The sequence below is a fragment of the Ambystoma mexicanum genome, chromosome 14, assembly GCF_040938575.1.
Source record: "Ambystoma mexicanum isolate Mex_15411 chromosome 14, UKY_AmexF1_1, whole genome shotgun sequence".
NCBI classification, from domain to species: Eukaryota; Metazoa; Chordata; class Amphibia; order Caudata; family Ambystomatidae; genus Ambystoma; species Ambystoma mexicanum.
The window spans coordinates 24532784-24554331 of NC_090940.1; the positions used below are offsets into that span (position 1 = coordinate 24532784).

Genomic DNA, 21548 nt, shown 5'->3' on the forward strand with positions numbered 1-21548 from the left:
ACCTAGAACGACTGGTCAGACGGGCCCTTCCACTTGTACCCAATAGAAGAAATAGAGATTGTTCATAATCTTAACAATCGGAACATCATAACGAAACCATCGGACAAGGGAGGGAGCATAGTGATGATGGAAGTGCAAGACTACGTACGTACAAGAGGCCAAGCGCCAGCTGAATGATACCACACTATTCCAAACGGACCGAAGCCCCATTAAACAATACAAAGATCAATTCGATGAAATGCCAAAAAGATGGCATGAAGCAGGTCTCCTGGAATGGGAGGAGAAACAATAACTTACAGTTACTAACATCTGGTTATTTCAACTATATATTTTGTACCAAAAGGTATACAAAAGAACAAAACAAAAAACCTACATGTAGACCTATTGTGTCATCTATAAGATCTCTCCTGGAAAAATCATCATGTTATATTGACATTTATTTTTCCATTTGTACGGACCCTAGCATCATTTATACAAGACACCAGATTTCTTATGCAAAGTCATCAACATAACCTGGGAAGAAACATTCTCTCATTAACCGCACTGGATGTGGTTTCACTAAACACTATCAGAGCACAAGATAGATATGTTTTTGTTGCCTGGATTCCAATCAACTAAATATTCAACGAAATAAGAAAAAAAAAAACAAAAAAAAGAAATATTTCAAAAAACATGTAAATATTCAATCTTAATTCCAATCTTTAAAAAAGGAAGTCGAAAAGACCGCACCAACTACAGACCAACCGCACTACTCGATACGACCGGACAAAAATAAAAAAAAAATAAAAAACACTTTGCGATATTAATCTTAAAAGATCTAAAACACTTGGTTACACAACAAGAACCTGATGAACCCGTTCCAATCGGGCTTTGTAGCGGGTCTAGGAACAGCAGCCAACCTTTTAGCCATAACAGCAGTTATGTCCCAGTTACATCCTGCAAATTTACCAACTAAATACAGGCACCACTGTCCAAGTGAAGCTAACTCAAGATGGTCACCTAAGTAAAAAAAGATATCAATAACCAGAGGCTTAAAACAAGGATGTGTCTTGGCAGCGGCACTTAATTATTATATTACAGAAATAAACACATCTACGCTGCCAGAGCCTTTCCACCGAAGCTCGACACACTCCCAATCTCTCATCTACCAGATGACTTCGTATTCGACCAAACCCCTGTAGGTCTTCAGAGGCAGCTAGAAGGCCTAAAACAATTTGCACTTCAGAATAAGCTGACCATCAACATAGGCAAATCAAAAATCTAAGACTATACCCAAACACCGACCGAATAAAACTCATACTGGGCTATAGGAGGTCAAAAAATAGAAATCAATGACTACAAATAGCTTGGGATCAATGTAAATGACAGCAAAGGAGAGCTCACATATATCAGATCCAATACCTATGCTCGCCAGCCAAAATAATTCACAAAAAGTATGCCACATATTCCTAGATCAAATATTCCAAAGAAAAGGTGGTTCCAACATAACACATGGAGCTCATACAAAACGACATGAAAACCACCCGAATTACAACTACATTGAAGGCTTGATCTGGAAATCCATTCTACCAATCCCAACAAGCGTTCCGATACATATAGTTCGCTATGAGCTGGGCCTACTATCAATGTAAGGGATAGTCACATGGAAAGCGATAAGACTGTTTAACCAATGTGCCAATAAGGATACATTCCAAAATACTATCATACCTTGTTTATCCAACCTATTGAGAACAGATCATCCCTCACCACTATCAACATGGGGACAATTTTGCACAATCAGCATGAATAAAGCAAATAAATCAGGCTCTGAGAACCACAAACCCCATCCGAGCTAAACAAAAATGCTGGCTCGCTGGAACTCAAATTGGGAAGAATGCAACAAATTCAAGAACTTTACCTCTGGTCACTTTCTCCCTATGAGAGAAAACCAAATACCCACATACCTAATCAAATTCCCAAATCAAGAAACCGAGCAAAGATCATGAGATTACGCTTTAACTTATGCCCAACAAATGCAGTACTAGCATCAAGATCTAATGATAAAATGGCCAATGAGTGTCACTTCTGCAAATAGAATCATCTCATTACAGAATGCGAAAAACAAGTCACTCTCCAACATGAAGACTAGATTCGGAAGAACTACCGTCTTCTAAACTAGCACTAAAGTTGAGTAATGATCTTCAACGTGGCAAACATCTCGCTGAATCTTGCCACAATAAGATTTGTAACAAGACTAAAAATACAGTCAAAGTACTAGCCAAACAGACCTTACGATGAACTGCCGTATGCAACTACTCAAAATAATATAAGAATGAAGAAACTAACAAATCCACCTGTCCACAAGTCCACAAGTCGTATCAATCAAGGAGCCATAACATAACTATTGCAACCTATTTCAACAACTAAAGGAGGTGAAATCGATCTTAAAATCACCCAGTTACAATGAGACAAAGGATTCGTATATCCAATGATTCACCTCTTGCGACTTTCAAGAAGACCTGAAACTATTGTGACTCATGAAACAGAACTTTGGGAAAATCATCTCCAATCAACGAACTTGAATAGCATGTAGCTCTTATGCTCACAACCGCTATAATGTTAGTAGTCGATTCATCAATTCCCGTTGTTATATTTTTGTCCCTTCCCTCGACATTCTTCGTGGTAAAACATAATAGAATTAAAAAGAAATTAGTATAAAAACAGTTCATGTTATGACAATTGCTAATCAAAATAAGCACTTGTTGCCGATTTGTAAAGTTGCATGTCAACTAAACCAAATAATATTTTTTTTTTTTAAATCGACTAAATCTGAAAACTATAGAGAAAAGGTTAATATAGATCCTAAAATTCTGTCTCGAACACAATGTGTTCCCTTTTTTTCTACAAGTCTGTGGTATGGCAATGGGCACATTTGCTGCCCCGTACACAACCCCAACAATGGGAATGTGTGCACAAGAAATTCTACACAGTGATGATTATGAGGAATACATTAACAAAATAATCTCCTGGAATCGTTATATGGATGTCTACATAATTTGGAACGGGAGCACAAAAGAATGGTTAGATTTTGTTGGAGCAATCAACTGGAACCAACTCCAAATCATCTACCTAGACGTATTATATACATCGAGAACAGATAACTGGAAAGCACCATGTACAGAAAACCCACCAGTACCAATTCGGTATTACATGTGAGCAGCTGCCATCCAAAAAATGGATAAGCAGCATACCATATGGAGAGATAAGGGCCTGTAGAACCTGCTCAACAGAATCAGTTCTAAAAACATGTGAAATCAACAGCAAGAAGGGTCGAGAAGAGAGGCTAAACAATAGAACAGGGATACGACAAAGCCAACAGGGAAAAGAAGCCAAGATCTCCCACAGAACAACCAACCAGAGGAGGACACCATAAGATTCATCACCATGTAGCATACACAAACAAGAATGAGGAAGATCTTGGACACCCACAGGAAAATCTGAAAAATGACCCAGATATTTATCCATATGTGAAGGACAGAGCACAAATTACATTTTGCAAACCAGCATCTATATGAGCCAAGATAGTGTCTTCACATTTTCCAAGAGACCATACAACATCTATGACAAAGCAGTGGCCGATAGGGTCCAAAGTGGGATTCTTCAAATGCAGTAAATGCAGAGCATGCAGATATGGCATACACGTCAAGCAGTATATACACCAAAGATCAAAGGAAATGATAATTAAAAAACATCCAACATGTGAGAGCCAGTTTGCAATATACATTATCCAATGCGGTTAAGTTAGGAGATCTATGTAGACAATACCAAACACATGGCCAAAACACACGTTTTACAACACATCTGAGCAATAAACAAGGATTACATGTATACTTTGGCGGAGCATTTCCAAGAGATCCACCAGGGAGACCCATCGATCCTGCGGTACTTTGTCATTGATACAATTGAGAACCATCCACAAGGAGGGGACGAGAAAGAAAGCTATGCCAACGAGAGTCACAGTACATTCTCAACCTAAACACAAAAGCCCTGAATGGACACAATGTGGATGAAGCGATGTACTCGTTTCTGGGGGATTCACATTTCACAATGCAGCCGACATCAGAAGATACCCACATAGGACAGGGTCTATTACAGACTTCCATATTCCCGGACAATGCTTGCAGTAACAACCCCCGTTTGTCAATTAACATGAAGAAATACTAGCTTACTGAAAATGATCTTCTAATGTGCTCAATATATAAGGAAAGCCGAACATGCACAAGACATTGGTCCTCAAAAGTCTTCTTAAAGGTGTTGCGATTTGTCACAGCATGGTTTTAATACATCACCCATTTTTTAACTTAATGTAACTTCACATTGAGGTTACCATTGACGTGTATCCCCGCTTTTCAATAATGTGGTTGAATGTGAAGTAGTCCTTGCAGAACAATGACCGTGCACCCGTGAGGCACATATGACCACGCAAGCTAACAATATCACTATCCTGCCAGCAAAATTAGATCAATGCTGCCAAAGTAAGCTTGCACGTAATCAATACCTCTGGGTTTGGTGCGCTTTATAAATCAATAAACAAATAAGTGATGCGGCCAGTACTCAAGTATTGATCGCAAACCACAATGCGGTGGACAAGAACTTGAGGGTACCGATACCACAACATCACAGGTGTAGCACTTTGGCACGGTGTGTATTACATAAGCAGAACAGCACTTTAGAAGGTTGCTAGAACGTAGACATGCAAACAACGCCAATTCAAAACCATGACACAGTGGATGACCTTTGGAGGGTATTTATACCATGAATCGCTGCTACAGCACGATGGCACCACCTTATGTACTATATAAGCACAATAGCACTTCAGAACTTTCAAGGCTATTAGAACATTTACACTCAATGTTATTCTGCTACAGCACGCTGGCACCTGATGTACTATACAAGAACGACAGCACTTTACGATTCATACGCCTGCTAGAGCAGACATACTTCCATAGTATCACTCCATAAAAATATGATGCGGCCAGCAAACACTGGAGTGCACATCGACATTGAGATGCCGGATTATAGTCTTAAGTGCTGAGACAATAACCCCAAGCACACTGCACCTCATGAAATGAGCGAGTACGACTGCACTTTGAATCTTAAATTGCTGTAGCAATGCCACTTCCTAAATAAATATACAATGCGGCCGCCTCACACTGCACCCAGTGTAATCTGAAATATACATCTGGGCTGGGAAGAAAACCAAGGGAAGCAAACTAAAAGAAAAGAAACAAAGGCTGAAGTTAATAAGCCTGAAGTGTAAATGGCAAGTGGAAAGGTAACACAGACCGTGGCAGGAGAGTAAACCAACGCTATGAACCAGAAACAACCCAGGCTGACAAAAGAAGCGATGCAAATAATAGGCTCAGAAAGATCTTGGCAGGAGAGGAAACCAAGACTGTAAAACAAACCTAAAGCGATTTAAAAAGGAAAAGGCCAAGAAGGGAAAGTAGAAACACATGGTTGTTGGAAGCGTTTCTTTGTAACACCCTGGTTTTTCGTGGGAACTTGTATTTGGAATTGTAAAGCTGCAGAGGACCAGCCAAAGGACAGACAGTCTTTGGCATCTTTTTCTTAGAATTCAGAGGGTCAGGGACAGACTAGGTTTTGGGACATTCTGACACCGACCATTCAATAGTTCGTTTTGTTGAGGCAGGGAAACCCCTCATAGTATCAGGGCTAGTGAGGCATTTTCCAAACCCTATTATTTAAATGAAAGCATTTGGGCAAGAAACACACCACTTGCTTCAATCTCCTATATCGGACTCCTCACAGTACTTCCCTGTGAACTTTCTTCTTACCTGCCTAGCAAAGGACTGCTTAAGGTATTGGACTTGGACACACACACACACTCTCTCTTTGCAAGTGTTGTCCCTCTTTGATGCTACCAGCCTAATAGTATATTTGTATACATCTATGTGGACCTCTAGTAATCTACAATCTAAATGCGCACCAAACACCCTCCACCCCCTGGTCCCCTTTGTCCAAGCCTTGCTACTAAGCATACACTGCCCAGAGGGTGTGATTCGAGCAAGAGGGGAAAAACACTTGCTTATCCAACAGGGTGGCCTCTCAGAACCCCACACCAGTGCAGTGTCTGAAAATCCCTCTAAACACGAGTGAGCAAACCCAGCCCGCAAACATCAGCTAAGCATCCTCACCTAGTCACCCCCTCAAACCCTAATCTTTTGATTGAGCCTGAAATTACTACATGAACCACTAGCCCCCGGCACCACACAGCCAAAGAGTAGAGGGAGCTGGAATGGAATGCCGCCGTTCCCATAAAGTGCAGGGCTCACCTCGTCGGGTATTCATCCTTCTTATCGATACAGATCGTGTGCCCCCGGCCATACCACTCGCCGTCATAGTGCAGTCTGCCATCTTCAGACCTGGCGCTGTGCGGGAGCTTATCCATCTTCATCGGTACTAAAGGGAAACGAGAACAAAATTTAAATCCGTCTGGAAATCCATGACCACATCTCTTCCACCAGAAACACGCCCTAACGTGAAAGGAGTGCCCATTGGTTAGCGTGGACCCATTTGTGGGAGTCAACCCGATCTCATAGGGAGCTAGAGGACCAAGAACTGCCGTTCATGGCCACATGTGCTGCTTGCATAATGCAGCTGGATGTCAATCACGTGGACACCCACGGTACTGTGAGGAAGTAACCGCGAGTCACTGGTAAGGAATGTCCCTGTGTGTTGAACAGTGGCCGATCCGTGTAATAAAAAGGTACCCTGGGCCAAAGTTCTGTGGATAAAGACTGGTGGTTGCCACCTTAAAAGTTCTAGCATGAATGGGAGACTGAAGAAACATAAAAAATGAACTATTCCATTTAACTGCATATATTTTGGTGAGACTCCCTTAAATGCAAGACTGACTGGCGAGTTGAACTAATTGGGTCATCACTCCTTTCCCAGCGGTGACCTCTACCCATGTGACCAAGGGACAGAACCACTACCTTATCCTGACCCTGGAGGCGGCCATAGAAGGGAGGATCACATGGGGGAGTTGGGGGCAATCATCAGGGGTGTGCTATGGCATCAGATGAGACATATCATCCCTTTTCTCTGTTAAGGATACCCCCTCCATTCCCCATGCTTTAATGGCATTTTGTCATGACTCCACTTCCCCATCCATGAAGACTACTGAGAGTCCTTTCCCTTACTATGCATACAAGTCAATAAGAGCGGACTTCCCCTGCCCTGAATACGAAGATACTAGGACGAGAAAGCAGAGTAATGAGGATCACTGAAGACCGAGAAAGCAGAGTAATGAGATCACTGAAGATCAGAAGTGCAAGCCAGGCTCTAGTGGTTACAAAAACATACTGGGACATTTAAACTGGGGAATCAGCTGACAGAAGGCACGCTGACTGGGAGAAGAGCTTGCTCTTGGCGTTTGCTGAGGGAGCATGGCGCTGTCAAGGGTTCTGTGGACCCAAACAGCTCACAGAAAACACCTAGGAGGAGAGTGGACAGCAGAGACAGATCTGCTGCACGGACACCACAATAAGAAAGGAAGTGAAGACTTCCTGGGGTAGGCAGGTCCCTATGGGCAGCCTCCTAGCCAAGTTGCCAGAGACCCAGAACAAACATGCGACAACGGCGAGGGACGCTGAAGCCGCAGAACAGAAGCAGCAAGCACAAGACGAAGGAATGGAACGCTGGAGAGCTGCAGCAGGCCTGCTGCCACACGCCTCGGTGAAACGGTAAGTTTACCCAGCGGAGGTTGGGGCCTTTCGACAACCTTACCGAAGGCAAATAACATTAAATGAAGTATATGGGACCGAGAGAATTAATACTTCTTAAAGAGACAAACTGAATCTCAGATTTTGCCAATTGTGCAAGTGTGCGCAGTGAAACATACGAGAAGGCCCCCGCAGTAGAGTATACCAGGCAGATCAAAGTTGCGAGTGTATTCATATAAGAAAGCCCTGGCAGGAGAGTATGCCAGACAGTCAAGCTACAAGTTATCAAAGGCAACGCCTGAAAAAAGCCCAGGCAAGAGTGTATCAGGCAAAGTCAAGTTACACTATGTGTAAAGCAAATCACATGAGTACTCCTTAGAAGGTCGTGTCAGAACCAAAGACACTGGTAAAAATCGAAAGTATACCAGGTATCGACTGAAACCGACAACCAAGTTGTTTTGTCTACAAGTTGTTTCATTGTGCAAGAGAACCCAAGGAAATGAAGATCCTTTACGTTTAAAGAACAGTGAAGATAAACCCATGGGAAGGGGGACCAGCCTCTGGAATTGGGAACTTTATTAATTTGGAGCTTTTCTTTTGTTGGACCGCCACCTTTTCCTTTTGGACACTTGCACACTTTACAAGGCTAAAGACATTTCCACTTTAGAGTTAATTTATAGAGTGTGAGGGCCATAATAGTATTTCAGACACAAGAAATCTTTGCTTTGGACATCGGACAGATCCTTAGTTTGAGTTTAGGCAGGGATAGATTCCCGGCTCCTCACACTGGGAAAGGGGCTGTGGGAGCACAAGTCGAGCTTGGTGCGTTTCACCATTTACCAAAGTAGATGCACTTGAAGGGATTGGCCTGTGGGCACTGCACTGAAGAGTCATTTGGATTGCAGTGTGCCTGCTGTTAATCCCCTTTCTGGTCCAGTGACTGTTCACAACAGGGGAGAATACTCCTTCCTCCGCGCACTACTGCACCAAAAAGAAAATAAATCAGGGGCACAGCCCTTCCCCAGTTCCAGTGGATGGCAGCAAAGGGTTTATTGGCGTGTTGGCAATTCCTCCTGGGTTGATAAAGGGTCCTAGAAAGAGTCTACCTGCCCTGCATCGACTAGAACACAGATTTTCTTACTATATTGGAGATTCCTGTGGGTTGTGAGCTCCAGGAGGAGACAGGACTCAGTTATAAGGACCATAAGAGAAGTTAGGTGCAGTGCTCCTGGTTCAGGAAGACCACATTACCAAAAATGAAACTTTTGCCTGCACATTTTCACTGACACAATATGATGTGCAAATAGAATGGTGAATTGCTACTGTATTTTGTAAATGCCAATAAAACCACTTTAAAATTAAATTGGCTGCACATTTTCAATTGTCTCGAAGTAGAGCGGTCATATCGTTCCAATACGATTTAAAGAGGTGCAAGGATGCCGACCTGAGGGTGTCCGATCTACTGAGCCACTTGGCAGAAGCATTCTGTTCTGCATGCTTGTAAGAGTAACGACTGACCCCATTCCTGGAAGCCTGCTGGACAAGGTCTCTGGGAACTGGATGAATGGCTAATGTGTGCAGCTGTTCTGGGGTAGCCCATCATCAATGCCCATTGATGTGCTGCTTTTTTAAGGGTAGCCTGTATACATATGGCTTGTGAACAGGTGCTCTGGGATTGACCTGTATAAGTGATGCCCCCACCTACTCTAGGATCACCCTGCATCAGCAGATGCAGCGTTGGTGTTCTAGGATTGCCTTGCAGGAAGGATCGCGTGAAGCTGCTCTAGGATTACCCTGCGAAATGCACAAGTGGGTTCGCTCTGACAACTAGATTTGAGGGGGGGATTGGTCTTCAAAAATATTTAGTTTTTTTAAACTTTACATTAAAATTGTAAATTCAATGAAGTTTTTTTAAACAAGTTTAGTTCCATTTTGGTGCTTTGGAATTTAAATAGTGACCACCACCTATTAGTGACAAGTGATAGTAAAGTTTAACTTAAGCTATTGGTTTTCTGTAAGCCAGGCTTGGGGTGACCACGTGTTAGGTCACCCCAAGCCTGGCTTACAGAAAACCAATAGCTTTTTGCACTGTTTAGAACATTGGTTGTAATATGTCTACTTAAGTTAAACTTTACTATATTTTTGAAGACCAATCCCTTCATGTCGAAATGCATAAACTAATAAATGCAACTCTACTCTATGTGAAAATGTGAATCTTTAGTCTATTTGTGTTTAGGGTTCACTTTACATGACTTAATAACTTAAGGTGTACTATAAAAAAAGAGTACCCCCCCTCAAATCTAGTTGTCAGAGCGAACCCACTTGTGCATTTCGTTCTCTACAGCCCTCTGCTCTGACACTCCAAGGGCATCTCCCTCTAGTTACAAAAACTAGGATTACCCTGCATCAGCAGATGCAGCGTTGGTGTTCTAGGATTGCCTTGCAGGAAGGATCGCGTAAAGCTGCTCTAGGATTACCCTGCATCAGCAGACGCAGCGTTGGTGTGCTAGGATTGCCTTGCAGGAAGGATCGCGTAAAGCTGCTCTAGGATCACCCTGCATCAGCAGACGCAGCGTTGGTGTTCTAGGATTGCCTTGCAGGAAGGATCGCGTGAAGCTGCTCTAGGATTACCCTGCATCAGCAGATGCAGCGTTGGTGTTCTAGGATTGCCTTGCAGAAAGGATCGCGTAAAGCTGCTCTAGGATTACCCTGCATCAGCAGACGAAGCGTTGGTGTTCTAGGATTGCCTTGCAGGAAGGATCGCGTAAAGCTGCTCTAGGATTACCCTGCATCAGCAGACGCAACGTTGGTGTTCTAGGATTGCCTTGCAGGAAGGATCGCGTACAGCTGCTCTAGGATTACCCTGCATCAGCAGATGCAGAGTTGGTGTTCTAGGATTGCCTTGCAGGAAGGATCGCGTGAAGCTGCTCTAGGATTACCCTGCATCAGCAGATGCAGCGTTGGTGTTCTAGGATTGCCTTGCAGGAAGGATCGCGTAAAGCTGCACTAGGATTACCCTGCATCAGCAGATGCAGCGTTGGTGTTCTAGGATCGTCTTGAATGATGAACACTGTGCACCTATGGATATGCAGTTTTGTTATCGAATATATAAAGATTACAACAGAAAAAATATAACGAATTATAGAAGGGTAATTAAATGTTGGGACTGGGAAAAGTTGTTTAAGGGGTGGGGGGGAAAAGGATTTAAAAAAGGAAAACAAAATTTGTTCTCCCCCTCTGCCCCCACCTCCTCGATGTTTTGGGTTCTTTAAAAATGCAAATCTTTATGTGATTAAAATAAATAATAATCACATGTAACCCGACCTATCCAGTGAGAAAGTGCATGCGGCTGGGGCAGACCTCAGGGAATCCAGGATTCTCGAGTGGACGTTCATGAACTGAGGCTCAATGTGCAATTCACATGTGCACACATTGGTTTCTCCAAGGACTCTGTAGGGGAGGACTGGTCCACAACGACCCCCCTCGCCTGCACTTTCTCCCCAGGTGAGGACTATGGCTCTCTTGGACGTCTCCTCATGCCACCCGGGCCCAGGTGGTGGAGGGCTCACCCACTGGAGACATTGCCCGCACGTATTAATTGCCCACACGTATTAAGATTTAGCTAGGCCTAGACACCATTTTTGTCTGGTAAAGATGGTGTGAGCTCAGCGCGCTGTAGCGCGGCCCCCACCCTTGGAGGGTTTCAGTCATCCTTGTTGCCGCAGCACCCTGGTAGATCCGCTGCGAGCCCGTTCCCACGAACCAGAAGGACATGAGCCAGTGTAATGCACTAACATTTTAACAGTCACCTTCCGCAGTGTATCGTATCATCGCTCCCAGCATGACCCGGCCAGCAGGCCTAGGCAAAATAAAATGAACAGTAAAATGGTCGTCACAGGCCTGACAATCCTCGTATATTAATGTTTAAACTACTTGCAAAGGATGCTTTCCTCTCATAAAATCCCTTATATTATAAAAGCCTGTAAGATGTATAATTAAAAGAGATCATGCCCCCATGATATAAGCAACAATGAGCATACACCATTGCAGTTGGATGCTAATAATAAAGGAACGCACCAAGAATCTATTTGTTACGTGTATTACTGAGAAACTTACACCCCATGGGCTCGCGCCATAACTGAACTAATGCTGCTAGAATACACGAGAAAACGAATGTAACCAGACTGTGGAACTCATGTGAAGGATGCGCAAGAAATGCACTAGTTATGTGTGTATGTCTAAGCTTCTTATGTGCCACCACCGTCACGTACAGTGGCGAGTCATTTCCTATGTATTCCACCAACCCGACTACTACCTCACTTACTGCAAATATATATATACATATAATTAAATACTGTAGTTGTTAAAACATAGTGTACGAGTACGGTGTTCAGACTGGGTATAATCGAGACACATCCAGCAAAGTTGAAATGCATGTTTTAAAAGGATTTGAATAAGTATTATAGAATGTTCAAATGTTTGATGTTTTTACCTATCTCAGCAACACACGAGGGAGATACCTTTGTGAAATACTTGCAAGGCCATTCCCCCTCCCTCCCTATGAAGGCTGCCAAAGGCATGAGAGCAGAGACCGCGCCGCGCTGCTTTACCTCCCCCAACCAGACTGGAGCCGCTTCAAAGATTTGTAACCCCCTCTGTAGCACCCAAGGCCACCACCCGCCACCTGCATTATTTACAGCACAGCAGTAAACCTCTGCCTGAACATACGCGCCCCCTCGTAAACCTCACAACCCACCGGACCACCTCAGACTTATGGCCCTGTGCAATAAAGACACCCAACACTTTGACAACACACAGCGGAACATCCATAACAACTTCTAACAAGGCAGAAAGACATGTACCGCCCGTGCCAGGCCCTGAAGCTTAGCCCCTCGACCTATGGCCCCGGTCAACAGGACACTGGTAACCATGCCCTGACGTATTACCTCCAGTCCCCTCACAAGGTGCATTCCTCCTGTGTTGCATTAACCTGTTGTATAACCTATTGTAAGATTTACTGAAGAAGATAATGCTAAAAATGCTCGAATGACTGCGGTGTGCATGGCATAGGGCTAATAAGTCAGGAAGAGACATTCATCTCTGCCACTGGCCACGATGGCCCCACAACACCGCCTGGATGAACTCCGCCACCCGGCCAAGCCCAGCCCAACCCACGAGGCTGCCCAATGACGTCTTCCAGCCAAAGCCAACCACATCACAGCAGCACCTATAGTTAGTCGTCGCCACCCAATCCCCATGAATTTGTGCCCCCTATAGTGTGTAGGTTCTTATGACGTTTTTTGTAAATATATACGCCTGTCTTTGCTATTGTCAGACAGAGCGCTCTCGGAGTTTGCAGAGTTCTTTGCATGCCCTATTCTGATTGATAAACTCCCATTTACGCTCACCCGCACTCTGTCTTGGCCTTATTCCCATTTTGGGAGAGTCTTTCATTGTCTCTCATTGCGGGGAGGATCGTGCTGTTTGGGGACGCTTGCCTTCAGTGGTGACCCCGATAGCGTGATTTTATTTCTTCCTAAACCCATTATAACCGTCCCCTTTTGGCACGAGAATCTCCGGTCGGAAAGGGATACGCACGGTGAGCCGGCTCCGGGAGGCTGCCCGCCAACGGCGACCGGTACACTAAGAAGTGCGCACTCAATAGAGAAAGGGTACGGGATCCCGATTGGAAAAAAATCCCCTTTGAGTACCGCTCGCCGGAGCCGGGGCTGACTGTTGAGTTAACGGCGACACTGCCTGGACGGACCCAGTTTCGGAGACTATCGGTTCAAGACGGGCACGTGAGTACTGAGTGTGAGCGATTGTAAAGGGAGCGGGGAGAGAAGGGTAGGAAAGGGAACGAGAAGGGGGTACGAAGATATACTAAAGATTACTCTAAAATTTTCCTTTCTTTTTCTTTGCATATGGCCATTAGGATTACGAGGTGAATAAAGAGATAGAAGTGACGGGAACCTAGCTCCGAAAGGGGGTGGAAGGCGGCGCCGCATAGTGCTATATTGACTAGTGCTGGGAATATATGACGAAGTGAAATACAAGATAAAAGTGCTCAGCAAAAGGGGGCACTGAGAACATATTAGTGATCGCTACTACTTCTTTTTCTTTTTTCTTTAGGGGTAGGGGGAGAATAAAAACGGAATTAGCACAAACTTGGGAGAAAAGTAAGAGAACAAGGGTCCTACTAGAGGGGGGAGAGAAGGTTAAAACCTATAAATATATGCATATGCGCTAAGTAAGATAGAGAGGGACAGCCGGCTAGGGAGGAAAGGGAGGGCAGCGTGAATGGTGTACTGAGTGTTACCAAGAGGTGTGTGCACCTCGTATGTGTCAAGGGACGACTTTGATGTTGCGAATGTGTAAAACGGCTATAAATGTATAATTGTCAAATGGTCATGGTAAGTGTGACCGGATAAAAACTCTTTTGAAGCAACGCTGAGACAGTGACGTGAGTGGGTATCTTTTGATTTCCGGGTTGATAGTGTCAAAATAAATGGATTGCTCTTGTATGTGTCCCCCGAAGAGAACAAAGTAGAAATTGTGAACTGACAGTTTTTGTATTGGGCAATCAAGGGAGGGAGAGCCCAACCGAGCATAACACTGGATGTGAAGTAGAATACGAAAAAACAATATCGATACTACAGTAACATTGGAGTTGCAGACATACGGAGACACATAAGCACTAGGAGGGCACACAGAGATGGGGCCTGAAACACCATTATCACATATTTGTAAAAGCCTTCCAGGGCACGCGGAGCGGATTAAGAAATACCACGACCAATGGGTAACCGAGTTGAAAGGAGAGGGGCTACCCCAGATATGGCCAGAGGGAGGGTCATTTGACAAAAGCGTTCTAGATATGGTGATGACATGCATTTTCTTGAAGTACCGAGGGAAACAGCTGCAGAATAGGAGGGAAATATTAGATCTTTGGCGGTTATTCGAAGAGGTACCACCGCCTAAAGCGCCAGCACCAAATCCTGATCTCCCATCTACTACAGACAATCCACTGGTGTTACAGAAAGATATCAAAGAATTGCCAGGTGTAACACCACCAGTAGAGGTAATAAGTTTATACCCGATATTAAAGAAACCTGTACCCGCAGAAGGATACAGTGATCCAATGTATGTACCTCCCCCGACAACTACCACACCCCACCGGCCCACTGCACCCCCACCATATGAAAGTACAAGGGAGCGAGGCCAGGCGGGTACACAAAGGGTGGACATAGAGAAACTCACAGATGATCTAGAATCAAGACTGTCGATAGCAAAAGATGAGCTCTCGAGGATAAAAAACATATGCGAACGGACAGCACTGGATACAACTAGAGCTGGACGTACGTCTAGAGCATCGGATGAAAGCAGACGGCCCGAAGAGGGGTGGAAGAAGGGCGAGATCCTGTTTAGGATTGAGGAAGAACCAACGCTAATAATAGAAGTAGGGACCCGAGAGGAAGATGGTGGTAACGAAGAAAGGCTTGGGGGACTTAGAGAGGAATTACTATGTGATATTAGAGATGAGCTAGACGAAAGCGACAGATTGAGTATGGCAATAGGAGGGGGAAGCGAGGGGGAGGAAGGTGCATGTTCTATGAGAACCCTAGATGATGACTGGTCGGGACGACTAAGGAACAGAGTGGGGAAAATGGCATCAATGGGAAAATCAGCAGCCAAAACGGGTCCGGATGCAACAACGAAAGGAAAGCTACAGCTCCCGTTGATACATAGGGGAGGAGGAAGGCCTAACTATATCCCATGGGCACAGATGGATAAAGCTAATTTATTAAAGCTATTGCCCCCGTTATCAGGAGGGGCTAGTAAGTGGATATACGCCTTCGAAAAACATACAGCTGGGGTACCCCTGGCTGTAGGAGATGTGAAAAGTCTGCTCGTATCAGCGGTGGGCGACCAGGCTGAAAGAGTATGGGTTAAAGCCGGTTTCCCGGGAGTAACATTAGACTGCGACCGCCATGATGGGGCCTCCTTTAACACAGTGCGTGCTAGGGTGTGGGACGCCTTACGCGAAACATTTCCAGACACGCCTGACTTACAGTCCGTGATGCAGTGTGCCATGAATGACGGGGAGGAGGCTATGGATTACATTTTTCGGGTCCAAGAGATGTGGAGAGCGGAAACGGGCACGCCCTGGTATCAATCGACATCTTTATTTTACTTCATTATAAAAAGGGGGCTCCCAAAGGAGGTGCAGAAGGCGCTTGACAAAATAGCAGGTATAGAAGCAAAGGGATGGCCGGAAATTCGGAGCATAATAGTACACCATTGTAAACGAATCAAGGAAAGGGAGAAGGAGGTGGCGCAGAAAAGATTGGCAGACGAGGCGAAGTTGGTGCAGACAAAGTTAGTGAAGGTTGCAGCAGCAGTAGCCGCGCTCCCACACAGCAGGGAGGGAGAAGATGAGGAGGAGGGGCTGATAGCAATACAAGGAAGGATGGCAACTAATTGGGCGGGAACCGGACAGCGGCAGTGGAACGAGCAGGAGCAGGGTGGAGGTCCGCAGTGGCAAGAGTGGACCCCTCGAGGGGGACGAGGTGGGTACAGGAGCCGAAGAGGAGGTGGACCGCAGGGGTACGGGGGAATGGGAGGAAGTGGATGGCAGGGTCCCAGGGGCCCTCAGGGGAGTTGCTGGAACTGTGGGCGATGGGGACACTACTTCAGGGAGTGCAGAAATAGACAAAACAACGGGTTCCAGGAGATGGAACAGTATGGCCATCCCCACCCGGGAAGCCCATATGGCCTTCCGATGGGACAACAGCAACTGAGAGATCCAAGCCAGGGTAACACGAGCCAGCAACAGGGACCCCAATATAGAACACAGAACCACCCACAAAACATGCCTAACAACGACAGCATGCAATATACACCAGGCAACCCTTTCGCGACAGCAGCTAACGGGGCCCCCGCACCAGCACCTTATAACGGCATGTCAGTGGTCTCAGGTAACGTATTTAATGATGGGGGGGCCATGAGACACCCCGCATAGGACAGCCCACAGAGAACACTTGCGTGTCCAGTTCTATCTACCACCCACAGTGCAGCAGAGGAACCATTGGTGGGGGCGCAGATAGGAGACAGGCAATTTATATTCATGGTTGATTCGGGAGCGGAGAAATCATGTGTCAGAGAGGGCCGATTCCCGTTATCTAACAGGAAGTTAGAGACGCAGGGGTTCTCTGGGGCTGTAATTGAAGTTCCTTACACAGAAGCTTTGGATGTAACCATAGGGGGCAAGACCGTAAAAGCACCCTTACTGTATTATGAACAGTCCCCGATAAATTTGCTGGGGAGGGATCTTATGAGTAAACCTAACATGACCATATCATTTACCGAAGGAGGAATAGTGTGTTCTACACCCGGGATATGTCCCTTGCGTGCAATGTTGGTAGTGCAAGCCTACACAACCACACAGGAAATACGAGGGCTGCCACAAAAGGAAGAGATGTTTATTGCAGGGCTAAAGACTTTGGCCCTTATAGTCCCAGAGCTAAAAAACATGGATTGGAGGATTCCAGCAGAATTCCTCTTCCGCCCCATAGTGTGTCCGAATGCAACACCAGGATCAGTGGTGTCGTTGGATTTGCACGCTGTGCAGGTATCAACGAAGCGGATCGCTGTGATTGGAATGGACAAAGAAGGATGTGAGTGGCGCACCGTACTGTGTACAAACGCCAACCTTGCCTTACGCGAGGTAACAGATGAGGATCTCTTTTCAGACACAGAAGTAGATGGTGAGATAGTAATGGAAATAGCGATGCCCTGTGACATTTTGATCCAAGCCAGAGAGATCCCCGTCCAATTGATGGCAGTGGAAGGAACACTACCGTCATTTTTTGATGACGACATGAGGCTAGTACCAAACAATTTATGGACAACAGGCCCACATGATGTAGGGCTGTTGCATGGAGTACAACCTGTGAGAATAAAACTAAAACAAGGAGCTATCTTACCAAGAGTTAAACAGTATCCATTGTCCCGTGAAGCTGAAGAAGGGATAAAAGAGACCATAAATGCACTACTAGTACAAGTAATAATAGTGCCTTCAAACTCCCCATGTAACACATGTATTTATCCAATCAAAAAAGCAAAGGGGGGATCTTGGCGGATGATACAGGATTTACGCCCCCTCAATGATGTAATACAAAAAGAGTTCCCTCTAGTCCCGAACCCTGCATCCATACTATGCAGTATCCCAAAAGCAGCATCACATTTTACAGTAGTGGACTTGAAAAACGCATTCTTCTCAATACCTCTGGCTGAAGAGAGTAGATACCTTACAGCGTTCACACTGGGGGGAAAAAGATATGAACACTGCAGACTGCCACAGGGATACTGTGAAAGCCCGAGCATATTCAACCGCATATTGCATGAAGACTTGGGGAACCTATCAGTAGAGAGTACGATTATTCAGTACGTGGACGATTTATTGGTGTGTGCACAAGACAAAGAAACGTGTAGAAAAGATTCAACAACGCTCCTGACTTTACTGGCCAACAAAGGATACAAGGTAGACAAGGAGAAGCTACAGTATTGTCTGCCTGAGGTCCTATACCTGGGACAGCTCATATCGAAAGATGGAAAAAGAATAATTCCCGACAGGGTAGAGGCAATAAGATCGGTAGGAGAACCCACAACAGTGAAAGATATGCAGAAATTTTTGGGGATGTGCAATTATTGCCGAGCATGGATACTAGACTATGCAGCATACACCAGGCCCCTCCTACAAGCACTCAAAGAAGCACAACAGGAGAATGTAAATATAAAATGGTCAGAAGAAATGAGCATATCGTTCAAATCACTGAAAGAGCTAATTTCAAGCGCTCCAGTACTAGCAAACCCTGATTATGGACACGAATTTTACCTATTTTCCCATTGCAAAGGAACACTTATGACAGCGGTGCTGACACAAAAGACATCCTTAGGACACAAGCCCCTAGCTTACTATAGTGGTACTTTAGATGCCGTAATGCAGGGTCATTTCGCGTGCGAACAATCGCTCGCAGCAGCCGCATTTGCGATTGAAAAAAGTGCCACAATAGTAATGGGATGCCCTGTGACATTGTTTGTGGAGCACTCATTATTTGCAATACTTGAAAGATCAAAAAACACACTGACCACACAGCGGGCAACAGCATACGAGATTATATTGTCCAGCGCCAACATCCACATAGTGAGATGTAAAACAGTGAACCCCGCCACATTCATTACAGAAGCGTGCACAGTAGAAGACATGGAAAATCACGATTGCGCAACCCACACAGGAGAAGGAGGGGAGGGCACAGTGGTGTGTGAAAACGCTCTCAGCGAGGGGGAAGTGTACTTTGTGGATGGGTCCGCATCAATTGATATGGACACGGGAGAAAAACACGTTGGCATGGCGGTAGTGAGATTAGAGGAAGGTGAGTTCGAAACATTAGTACAGTACCGCCTCCCGTCGCATTACTCTGCACAGGCAGCAGAACTGGTTGCGCTCATAGAAGCACTACACGCAGCAAAGGGCTGTGCAGTTACAATATACACGGACTCAGCTTACATGACAACGACCGTACATGGAGGTCTAGCAAGATGGGGCCGTAGGGGTTTCAGAAGGGCAGATGGAACACCAGTGCAGCATGCAGAATTGTTAAAAGAATTAATTGAGGCCCTACAAAACCCTACTGCCGTAGCAATAGTGAAGTGCCAGGCCCATACCTCCAACTCAGACGTTGTGTCTTTAGGGAACGCGGCAGCAGACGCTGCCGCCAAGGAGGCTTCCCATTTTCAGAAATACGACACCGGTGAGTTCATGATCAAGAACACAACAACCAAAGAACTGTCAGAAGGGTATAACATGATGTCCTTATCACAAATACTAGAATTACAGGAAGGAGCTAATGCAGAAGAAAAACTAACATGGACGAAACGGGGATGCAGCCAATCAGGGACAGATCTACTATGGCGGCAAAATAACTCAGGGAAAGTGGTAATGCCACTACAGTTACTAGAGGTTGCATTTCAACAGTTACACTTCCCCGCACGCAACACCAAGCAGCACATCGCAGCAGAGATACAGGAAGAATGGTTTGTGCCCTGTCTCCAGGAACATGTGTCTCGATTGACAATGGAATGTACAACATGCCAAATATACAACTCAGGAATGACATTACGCACACTCCGGGGAACAATTCCCAAACCCATTGGCCCATTCAGAGAACTGCATATAGATTATGCAGACATGGGGGAAAGGTGTAATGGCTCGCGGTACATGATCGTGGTGGTGTGCCCATTTTCAAGGTGGGTGGAAGCGGGACCATGTGCGCGACCAGATGCCAAAAGCGCCGCCAAGTTCCTAGTAAGGGAAGTGTTCCCGCGCTGGGGAATTTGTGACGTGATACGCTCAGACAACGGCTCTCACTTTGTGAATGAACTTTTCAAGGAAGTTACCACGTTATTGGGTATAAAACATAAATTATGTTCGATTTATCATCCACAAAGTAATGGCGTAGTGGAAAAGATGAACGGCCTGTTGAAGGGCAGATTATCAAAACTATGCTTCTCATTAAAGAAAAATTGGATTTACTGTCTACCCCTGGCTCTATTTGAGTTGAGAAATCAACCAAGTAAAGACCACCACTTGTCCCCACACGAGATCGTGACTGGGAGACGAATGAACACAGCACACTCTCCACTGCGTGAACACTCAGATGCTCACAGAAGCGCCGCAATATTGGGAGATGAGTTCACAGACTACCTAAGAAAATTAACAAGGGCAGCGCGCGCAATATCGAAGCAACTCTCCCCACCCTTCACTAGAGAAGAGGGAAATGTAACAGGATCTGTCACGGAGCCAGAGCAGCAGCTACAGTTAATGCCAGGCGACTCAATTTATGTCAGAAGTTTCGTGCGTCGGTGGAATGCTCCACGATTTCATGGCCCATACGAAGTAATATTTTGCACGCCCACGGCAGTAAAGGTGAAGGGTTTGAGATACTGGGTGCACTTAACCGACGTACGAAAAGCATACAGCAGTGTACACGAGGAGATAGACGAGGAGGCACAGACAACAGCAACCAATGCAAATGAGTAAGATGTCTAAATATCGACTTGCGTGAGTGTGTGTGTCAGCACTGAACCTGAATGGAATAATGTCAGCACTGGAACTGAATGAAATAATGCCTGACAACGATAGTACAAAAAAAAAAAAAAAAAAAAAAAAGGGTGTGTGTGTGGGATTTCTTTTTTTTATCTAGGTGAGTGATGTATAATTAATGAAATAATAATATTATATCTTTTATATACCCTTGTCTGTGAATACCCCTCCCCCGCAGCCCCACCCGCTTCCGTTCCCCGTCAAATGTATTGGCACAGATGGTGCCAGCAAAACGTTTACATGCATGCACTTAATGCACTTTTATATCTCAAACAGGAGCTTCCATGGCATCTAACGGGCAGCCTGCAACGGATAGAATTAGTAGAATGAGAGAATTAGTATATAAAAGATGTAGATATTTGTATGAGTGTGGATTATCAGTATGCATCACATTGTTTTTTATGATAATGTTTGGCTTGGTTACATATTGGTTTATAGCGTTCATCTCTATCGAGATGTACGAGGGGGGAGGGAGTAATAGCACTACTAGACCAATTAACAGTACCACCAGGCCCAATACAACTGCAGATGTCAATACAAGGGAAGGTGATTTTTTGATTATGGGACGGAACTAAACTTGTCTGGGGGTATCATACCACACCATCAAGTGTTGTGACCGCACAAAGAGAAAAGCCACATGGTGAAATGCAGAGCAACAC

At 45.1% G+C, this 21548-nt stretch overlaps 1 protein-coding gene across 2 annotated transcripts in view; it reads right to left on the reverse strand.

Annotated features, from left to right (window-relative positions):
• The window catches only part of BRMS1L (BRMS1 like transcriptional repressor), a 198086-nt gene that overhangs the window by 70162 nt on the left and 106376 nt on the right, over positions 1 to 21548 (reverse strand). For both annotated transcript variants that reach the window (XM_069638428.1, XM_069638429.1), the window contains one exon: positions 6336 to 6462. In XM_069638428.1, the coding sequence (XP_069494529.1) occupies positions 6336 to 6462 (127 nt within the window). The remainder of the gene's footprint in view (positions 1 to 6335; positions 6463 to 21548) is intronic.